This window comes from Actinia tenebrosa, unplaced genomic scaffold (genome assembly GCF_029948245.1).
Source record: "Actinia tenebrosa isolate PJP-AT-01 unplaced genomic scaffold, QUT_ActTen_1.0 PGA_scaffold16__25_contigs__length_10494907, whole genome shotgun sequence".
In the NCBI taxonomy this organism is placed as follows: domain Eukaryota; kingdom Metazoa; phylum Cnidaria; class Anthozoa; order Actiniaria; family Actiniidae; genus Actinia; species Actinia tenebrosa.
This window is the reverse complement of record NW_028292576.1, coordinates 5,474,200-5,484,272: the sequence shown is the minus strand read 5'-3', so window position 1 is coordinate 5,484,272 and position 10,073 is coordinate 5,474,200. Positions and strand designations below refer to the sequence as shown.

General features: G+C 33.7%; 1 protein-coding gene across 1 annotated transcript; it reads left to right on the top strand.

Moving 5' to 3' along the window:
- Positions 1-285: 285 nt before the first annotated feature.
- On the top strand, positions 286-9,314 carry LOC116298539 (non-selective voltage-gated ion channel VDAC2). The gene is made up of 11 exons (XM_031707035.1): positions 286-354; positions 2,607-2,681; positions 3,035-3,084; positions 3,334-3,418; positions 4,081-4,148; positions 4,472-4,524; positions 5,053-5,163; positions 6,250-6,366; positions 7,018-7,057; positions 7,927-8,037; positions 8,903-9,314. Exons 2-11 carry the CDS (start codon positions 2,612-2,614, stop codon positions 9,050-9,052), a joined length of 855 nt encoding a protein of 284 aa, XP_031562895.1. The 5' UTR covers positions 286-354; positions 2,607-2,611; the 3' UTR covers positions 9,053-9,314.
- The last annotated feature ends 759 nt before the right edge of the window (positions 9,315-10,073 follow it).

Sequence of the window (10,073 nt, the reverse complement as noted above, 5' to 3'; positions counted from 1 at the left end):
TTTTCTTATCGCCTCCCGGAGTTATTTAGAGAGGTATTTTTAGCTATGCGAATTATCCAGGTAAATTTTTCTTAAAAATACTTACATTGGATCTACACATAATTTACTTATATTTAAGTTGCAAGTACTGTGATATTCTGTTAAATATGAAATAAATAAATTTGATCCAATCATTGAAGATTTATAGATGATTAATTAATCAAGATTAGTTCCTAGTTTTTCCCTTGCCTTCATTACCGTGTAGTCCTGGTCCAGCCCCTGTAATTTGTCCGCAGTCCCCCCAGAGATTTTCTCGGTCAGCAGTTCAGCGAGGCGAAGTGAACCTTGAAGAAGGAGCAAATTGGTCCCTAGAAAGTAAGTTTTCAACCATTTATCTCTAATTTCAACCATCATACTTCATATACTTTGAATTAGCAATACTTATTCTATATTTCTGCTAAGTTTAAAGGGTTTTGAATAAGGATTTTATCATGTTTCTGTCACCAGTTTTGTCGCGGTTGTGCAACCTGTAACGTGCCGGTTTACATGTATAAGTTTGTAGTCTTGTCTCAAAAACGTCCATTTTCAAAGCCTTTTACTCAAAAAATAAACTTTTATCCATACAATACTTCACTCTAACATAAAGAGTGATAGTATTTGATGCCGATAATGCGTAGAATTCCTTTAGATTTTGAATTTTCCTTTGACGTAACTCAAGATTATATTGCATTGTGAAGTTTTACAATAAGAAGGGAGGCGTCCTTATATCTTTAGAAGGAAGTTCAAAAATTCCAAATTTAATCAATCTTTTCTCCTTAAACAAACATCCTTATTGTTTTCCTACATCTGTGCTAGAATTCCAACCAGAAATCCAAGGACATCGAAATTACAGGGCTTAGAATTTTTAATTTTTTGGCGACAATTCGAGGTCGTGCAAACTACGATATAAAAGCTTTGTACAATCATGGTTAAGAATATTTAAAATCATTAAAATTTGCCAGATTTATTTATTAAAGAGCCTATTTTTCTTGTTTTCGTGCTGTGAATTCTCTGATTCAATGAAGAATTTCCAGAAATTCTTGAAATTCGTTTGAAATTTTTCACGGTTGATCAAATCTCTGTACACGTGTAGAAAATGTGTACTTCGCATTTTTTCCCTTTTATTAACTTTTTAAAATAATTTGTTATATATCTTTGTCTTGATTCGTATTTTATGACTTCATTTACTTAAAGTTTGTATCTTGCTCATTCTCATATTAAAATTTTATATTGTTCAATGTGTTTACTGGCATTGTACCTTCATTTCTTTAGAATCTCATAGGAAAAATCTTATAGGAATCTTATGAATTTCCTTGATGTTAAAGTCAAACATTTTCTTCCATAAACAAAAAAATATTGGCATATTTAAATCTTTACAGTTTTTATATGCATTTACTTAAATCTGTTCCACTTCATTCCACGACATTCATTGCAAATTTTTAAAATGGCTTGCATTTAATGCAACAAAAATTCTTAAATAATTTTGTGGCAAGTTAGACTTTCTCCAATATGTTTTAGGTCTTTAGATATTTATTACTTTAATTGGCTGTACCTGCATTATGTAATCCTAGTTGTTGTTAAACATTTAGTATTGATGTCTTATTCAACCACATATTGCTATTGGCGTTAACATTTTCAGAGATATAAACATTTGAAATATCAATATGCAAATGAGATGGCATAAATTCAAGAATGGTTACATTTTGCAGTGTGATTTACGACAAGTGTTCTGAAGTGAAATAACCTAAAAGTGTACAAAAAGACATATATTTCAGTTATAAGGATGATTTTGCAAATGAAAAAACAGCAGTACTTTCCACAACAGCATTTTTGTATAATAAATTAGTCTTGAATTTATGTCATCTCATTTGCATATTGATATTTCAAATGTTTACATCTCCTAAAAGAAAATTTTACATACAAAAATACTGCAACCATATTACTACACTATTCACATATAAGTGATTTTGAAAATAAAAATTTTCACTTGATATACACTTAAACAATAATATAGTTGTAAGATTTAGATCAGGTTTCAAAGTAATCACAAACTATCTTTTCAATGTATTTCTTCGATGCCAGTTCTTTATGCATATTGTGTAGTTTCAGAAATTATCCATACTCCCACTGCCACTGAGGATTTTTTTAACCCCCCCTCCCCCACTACCCCATGATTCCAATTTTAATTCCATACGAACTCTGTAATTTTGTTCTTTCTCTGAACCCCCTACCCCTCAGAAATTTAAAATTACTCTGTGGGGAGGGGGGGGGGAGGTAATAGATAATTTCTGGAACTACACATTCATTAGTTTGTATTGAATTCAATTGCCTATTACTAATGCAGTATTAATTTTATTTATTTTTTTATTTTTAATGAGCCAAGTTTTAATTTATTTAAATAAGTTACTTTTATGCTATAATAGAGGTTTTGCTCTATCATTTACAGACAGCTGTGCTAGATAGCAGAACAATAAAATCCTTTTACTATCGGGAATATCTTATGTTGTTGTATTGTTGCTGCCATATGACATGTGCAGTCATATGATAGTGCAAAATATCTATTGATTTTATTCTTGTTTGTGTTGTAGTCAAGATGACTAAAATACCACCTAAGTATGATGATCTTGGCAAGGAATCTAGGGATGTCTTTGGAAAGGGCTATGGTAAGTTGACAGAGATCCTATCTACAGAACCAACGTTCCATATGCTCCTGTATTAATAATGATGATAATAATGCATTTTTCAAATATCATTCTATAAAGTCTAAATGCCCTTACATCAATGAATAAGAAAAACAAGTAAACAGTAATTGGCTATAAGCTACAATAAAGAATTCCGAATATACAACTATAAGGGGTGGCATACAGATATAACTATAAAATATCTCAGAGAGAAACGCACTATGAAGAAAGAGGGTTAAAAAATGAGCGCTTCTCTCATAAAACAAGGAATCCTTTTATACCACCAAACAGCCTTATTTCAGCTGTCTTTTGATTGATGCCATTCATTCTGACAGGTTTTGGATTTGTCAAGTTGGACCTCAAGACCAAAACAAAGAAGGGAGTGGTAAGGATCTTTCATTTTAACATAATTCCTAGGCAATAATAGTGCATGTGAGTGTTTTTCATTATATACGAAAGGACACAGAAAATACCCACTAGAATTGTGTGTATCTCATGAATTATGAAGAGAGTTTTGAGCAGGATATTTACTATCTTGCCCGCCCGCCCGCACACCCGCCCACCTGCCTGCCTGCCTGCCTGCCTGCCTGCTTGCTTATTTATTAATTTTATTATTAATTTGTTTTATTTCTAGGAATTCAAAACCAATGGCTCATCCAACAATGAAACTGGAAAGGTGTTTGGAAGTTTAGAGACCAAGTACAAGTTTGATGACTATGGTGAGTTGTCATCCTACAGGCATTGTTGCCAATCAGTTCATATCCCTGATGAAAATCCTTACTGGTTCACAGCACTATTCATATTTATACCATCTTAAAAACTTTCAATTGTCTCAGTTTTTGTCTTTGTCTATCAAAAAGTTATTAACTGTGACCCTTATGTAGTGCGAATTGAAAAACCATGGGCACCTAGAAATATTCTAGGAATGTTCTATTTAACAAATAGACATCAGTATTTTATGTGTCTGTCCTCTTATTGATGATAAATTGCGTCATCGCATTGTCAAAGTAGTGTGGATTCACGAGGCGTAGCTGAGTACATCTGCATACTACTTTGACAATATGATGACGAAATTTATTGTCAATAAGAGGACAGACACATAAAATACTGATGTCTATTTGTTTTTTTACAATAACAAAAACGATAAAAACTTATCATTTTTACTGATCAAAACAACTAACGGAAAGAGTGTGTGCTCGTTGACGTCAGCTTTGTCTGTCCTCTTATTGATGATAAAAAATAACCAATCAGCGTGCGAGAAATTTGTAAGTTATTGTAAAACGATAAACATAAGCCAAACCCAAAAAGAGCCTGACTGGGGGAGGGATGTTGTAGGTTGAGATTGGTCCCTGCATTTATGACAGTATTTCTTTGTCAATAGGTATCACTTTGTCTGAGAAATGGACCACTGATAATGTTCTCAGCTCTGACATCGTCGTTGAGGATCAGGTATGTTTCTATAACTAGGGCTATAATGTTGCAGCCTGGACTAAAAATAACGGCCTGTCTTCTGACAATATTTGGACAGATTATTATTATTATTGGAACTTGTCTTGTCAAATCTTTGCCTTTTTATTCAAATTGACCAGTAATATTGAGCCAGAAATGATATATAAAGAAGCTAAAACTAATTTGGCTGGCCATTATGACCAGGAAATGACCAGAAATTATTTTTATCCTTTTTGATGTGTTGTATTCAAGTTTTAAGTAAGCCATGATTGCAGCAATTCAGACCACGCAGAAGATAATCATCACAAACTTCATCTTTTCAGATTGCCAAAGGACTCAAGCTGGAATTTGACACCACATTTGCCCCTAATACTGGGTAAGTTGACGTGTGCTTTGACAATTGAAGAACCTTTCCCCCCTCATACTACCATGAAATCCCAGTTTTGAGCCAACTAATCTACTAATGCAAATTGTAAATATCCCCCCAGTTATAAGTCCACCTCAGGTATCTCACATTCACGGCATTTATGATGCAAAAGATTGACTGGGAAAATAAGAGAATAAGATAACTCTTTCATCTCTTTTTCCTTTTCGGTCATAAGCCCACCAATTATGATCCCATGAAAAGAACCTGATGAAAAAGAACAAATGAGTATAAGCTCGAGCCTTATGACCATGGCTTATAATCCAGGCTTAAGAATAACGGCCGGACATTGTCCAATGTCCGGCCAGAACTGGGACCTGTCCTGTCAAATCTTTGCCTTGCAAGTCATGGTGACCAGTAACATTTATCCAGAAATGAAATATGACTAAGCTAATTTGGCCTGTGATCATGAAGGGCGACTTATCATTGGGTTTTGGGTTAAAATTTTGATCATATTTTATTGATTTCCTTGACTGATAGAAAAAAGTCAGCCAAGATCAAGAGTGCATACAAGTCAGACTACGTCCATGGTACTGCTGATGTAGACTTTGATTTTGCTGGACCTACTGTTCAAGCATCTGGAGTAGTTGGGTAGGTTACATTAGTTAAACTTAAGGCAATAAATTGTTGTTTTATTCATATTGTGTCGTGTATTAGTGTAGTTACTTTCATGTTCTTTCTTTCTTTTTCCTAATAATGACCAAACATCGACATTTATCACTTGTAGTTGCTGGGCTCAAAATAATAGCGACCTTAAAGTGTATATGACACGAAAAAATTTCAATGTTAAGAATGTGTAGTTTATTGGCATTAATAAGAATATCACGGTTAAATTTGTTCCAAAAACGTATTTCTCTAGAAATTCAAAAAATTTTAGCACGAGTTGTGACGTCATTTTGTTTACAAGTCTCCAGATTTAGTTGCAAATACATGAAATATGTTTGAATGTAGAATCTTAATTTCAGGTAGTACACTTTTCAATTTCCCAACATTGGAAGAGTACTACGTAAGCTATCAAATGAAGCTGACTAAAATATGTCTTTTGTTGTTAATTTATATGAATTACAATTTATATTTAGTACATTACTACTGAATCTAGAGTACGTGTCAACAAAATGACGTCACAAATTGGGATTAACTTTCGCAAATATCTCAAGAACAAAGCTTTTGAAACAAATTTTGTTACGATATATTTATTATTACTAACAAACTATACATTTTAAATGATGGAATGTTTTCGTGTCATATACACTTTAAGATTTTCAAAATCTATGACAGCGACACCAACCAGAAGCGTAAATAACTTCACAAAGTTTTGTTGTCTTCCCTTTGAAGGACTTGACTTTATTAACAATGTTTTGAATGGAATCTCCAATGAACAGAACCCCAAAGAGAAATTATTTTCACTTCCGGTTGATGTTGCTGTCGTAGATTCTACAAATCTTAAGGTTGCTAATGGACAGTCAATGGACAATGTCCAGCACTTATATGGCCAAATGACTCTTAGGTCATTCTGCTTGACTGTTCACATATTGATCAGTATGATGTTAAAGTACCATAAAGCAGCCACTATTTATATATAATTATCGTTTTTTAAGCTTTAATGTCTGTTTAAAGTATTTAATAAAGACTATTATTATTATTATTAATAATATTTTTATTTCTTCTTATCATTAGGTACGAAGGCTGGGTAGCTGGATATCAAGCAGCTTATGACACCTCCAAGTCCAAACTGATAGCTAACAACTTTTCTCTTGGTTATCGATCCAGTGATTTCCAGATTCACTCTTCTGTGTAAGTCATCTCTTATATTCCAGTTTCAAGTTCTCTGTTGCTCAGAGTCGGCTTTGATTTTGCATAGAATTTTCACACGTTTTGGTTAAAGTCTGCGGAATTTCAAAGTGTTTCTAATGTTGAAATTGTGCATTCTATACTTTGGTATTTATGAATGATAAGACACTGATTCGAGGCTAACCCTGAGTAAATAGGTTTGTAATCAAGCAACATAGCAGTAATTTGGATATCAAAATTGGTCTATTTTTCTTTCCAAGATATCATAAAGACATTTTTACGGTATATCTTTAGGAAACCATGATCACTAAGATGCATGGAATGCCTATTGTCTATTAGTCAATGACTTCAAACTGAAAGACAAATCTAAGGCCCCAAGTTCAAACTGAATGTAGAATAAAGGGAAAAATGGATGGCTGACTAAATAGTATGCAGGATTCGTGCAGCGAAGCAATATACATTTAGCTTTTAAAGGCAAATGTTTTGAATGTCCTTGAAAATTCATATTCTCGTCCTTAATTAAATAATCCTTGAAAAGTCCTTAATCTTTTCCTTGTGAATCCAGCATAAACCCTGAGTACAAGGTATGGTATTGTGGTTACAAGTTTGAAGTACAGAAGATTTTTATTCATTTTATGTTTTTGCTGTGTTTAGACATGATGCTTCAAAGTTTATGGGATCCATCTATCACCAGGTTTGTAACACACAGTAATTAATAATCATATTAGCTTAGCTTATCCTAAGAATCAACAGGGGTATAGTAGTAGCGCATTTGAACATGGGTCACATTGGTGAGAGGCAACGCATTAGCAGCGCAATTCTGAAACTAAGCATGCATCTGAGAAAATTGAATTAAGTTTCATAGATATCACTATTTTCCCTTAATGTTCGTTATTAGTATATTTAGTATTAGTATTTAGTATTTGTAAAATGTTTATTTGGAGGAACTTCATAATGGAACAAATAACAGTGAAGTTCGGAAGTGATTGCTCGGCCGCCATAATACTTGGTTCATTCATCTGATATCTAAGTCTGTTTATTACTTAAGGGACATGTCAAGCCAATAATGTAACACAAATATAACTTATTAAGCAGCAGTAAAGCTTGATAAAACATCCATGAAGCATGACTCCGGGCGACTTGAGTTTGTGGGACCAAACTTTCGGCCAGCTTCAATGGATACCTATGGGTCTCTTGTCCTCTCCCTCAACTAGTTTTTTTGTTTGTTTTTTTTTGTTTTGTTAAAAATGTGGTTAGTTGTATTTTTCCTTGTTTGTTTTCTGTTCTTTTTATTTATATTTTTCGTTGGTTGTCTGTTTTTTTATTTATTTTTCTCTAAGTACTGGTTGTTAAGCTAATAAATAAATAAAATACAAAATAATGTGGTTAGTCGTATTTTTCCTTGTTTGTTTTCTGTTCTTTTTATTTATATTTTTTGTTGTTTGTCTGTTTTTTTTTATTTATTTTTCTCTAAGTACTGGTTGTAAAGCTAATAAATAAATTAAATACAAAATAATGTGGTTAGTCGTCATTTTTTCATGTTTCCTTCTCCATTCTTTTTAGATCAATAAGAATCTTGAAGTTGCTGCGCAGCTGAACTGGAACACTGGTAGCAGCAACACCTCCTTCCAGGCTGGTTGTAAATATGATGTTGATAAGGATTCATGTATAAGGGTAAGTAGCTTCAAGTTTCTTTCCTTTCTCCTTCCTTCGGGCATTGCTAAGAAATCTGATGACCATTACCAGCCATCTGGACATCAGGTTAAAGTCCAGTAAATTAGTGGTGTTGACTAGGCAACATTTGGCCAGACATGCTGACCAAACTCTTCTGTTAGGATATGGAATGCTAAAAAATATGCTCACTCTAGATTTGAAAAAAAAAATTCAAAACCAGAAATTAAGAGTGAAAAGTGAATCCAATCTATGAAAGGACAGTAACTGACATAGAGGCTACAGGCACATATTGCAGGCACATATAGCATCAAGGTGTTTTTCCCCAGGTTTTTTATTTTATTTTCAATATCATGGTCTGTAATTAGCAGTCGTCCAGTCGTCAGGGATGACTAAAATTTGCAAATGATGACTAAATTTGGAATGTGGTTGTCCTTCTGATGACCTACGTTTTTGCCAAGGTGTTTTCTTTTATAAAAAAAAAGGGGGTCCGTAAACTGATAAACTTTCAAAAATTCGAGATAATGCATTAGTCAGAAGCCATTGAATACTGCTGACAAATTCGATTGCATCTTCTGCATTATAGCTAACCGCTGACCATTGTCATTCAGGCTCTACAAAATGGCGTCCAAGTGGGACTCCTAAGTTTATCTCTAGACGCCTAAGAATGACAACATGGTTGTCCAAAGGACTACTTAGCTCAAAAGTTAATTTCGGACCCTGAATATTTGATAGAAGCTTTTGTCTGACTAGAATGGCTGCCTCTGTCAGGTCAACCCTTGTCCCTGATCTGACATATGACAGCCTTTTTCCTCATTAATTATCATAATTTGATAAAATATTGAAGAAATTTATTATCTATTCGCAGGCCAAGGTGAATAACAGTAGTCATCTAGGATTAGCCTACACACAGAAAATGCGTGATGGCATTAAGGCCACACTCTCTTCACATATTGATACCAAAAACCTCAATAGTGGAGGACACAAACTTGGCCTTTGGCTGGAAATGGAAGCCTAAGCTACCAATCAATGGTTTGTAAGAAGTGTTAGCAAACAGTGATCATTCTTAAAAATCAGTTACTCTTAAACAAGCAAGAAGCTTTTGAAATTTTCCAGTACCGGCGAAGTATACCAGTTAATTAAAGTATGTTAAAGTGACGTGGAAGTTGACATGACTTTACCATGCTTTAAACCATGATAATATGTGTAATGTGGTGTTTAACAAACCAGGTTGTTTCTTATTTGGAAAAATCAATAAATGCGTAAAATACTTAATAGAATTATCTTTGTGGTATTATTTTTAGTCACCCTACCAATGATAACCACCAAAGTTCACCACTTTTGAATATTCCATTACTTTCTGGTGATAGCTTTTTTAAAAAAATAGACGTTTTTTTAGAGTGCACACCATACATCTGTGAAACAATTTCTAGCTTTGTGGCTACGTAGTGAAGTCACAAGAATAGAAATAGCTCCTGGGGGGCTGGTGGTGAGTTGTGTACAAAATTCCAAAATGGGAGAGTATACTCACGCAAAGAAAACAATGTAGTACATTTTGATTCGCTTACATTACATGGTTCTTATTATGGGAGACGTAATCTTCAGTATCCGAAAAAGAAGTTTAATGCCAAATTTGTAACATTGATAATAGAGGTTTTTCACCATCACCTTCCCTTGCCAATAATACAGCTTGGACTGCCTGTGGTGAGATGGCAGAACAATAAAATCCCTTTGCTCTTGGAAATTGAATTCTTTCTCCTGTAAAATGATTATATTGTTCCTGGCATCTAACATGGCTGCCGTCACGTGATGGTGCAAAACCTCTATAGGGTGAAGACCCTAATTCCATTGTTTTCTTTCGTCATGGCTGCCATCACATGATGTGATTTTGCAAAGTAAATGCCTTCACTCTATTTTTTTTTTTTTTTTTTTTTACAAAAATTTGCAATTTTGCTATCATAGGAAATTGCACAATCTGAACTTTCAAAACATCACGAGGACCTATAAATTCCAAATTGTATGAGAAGATTGTGCGATTT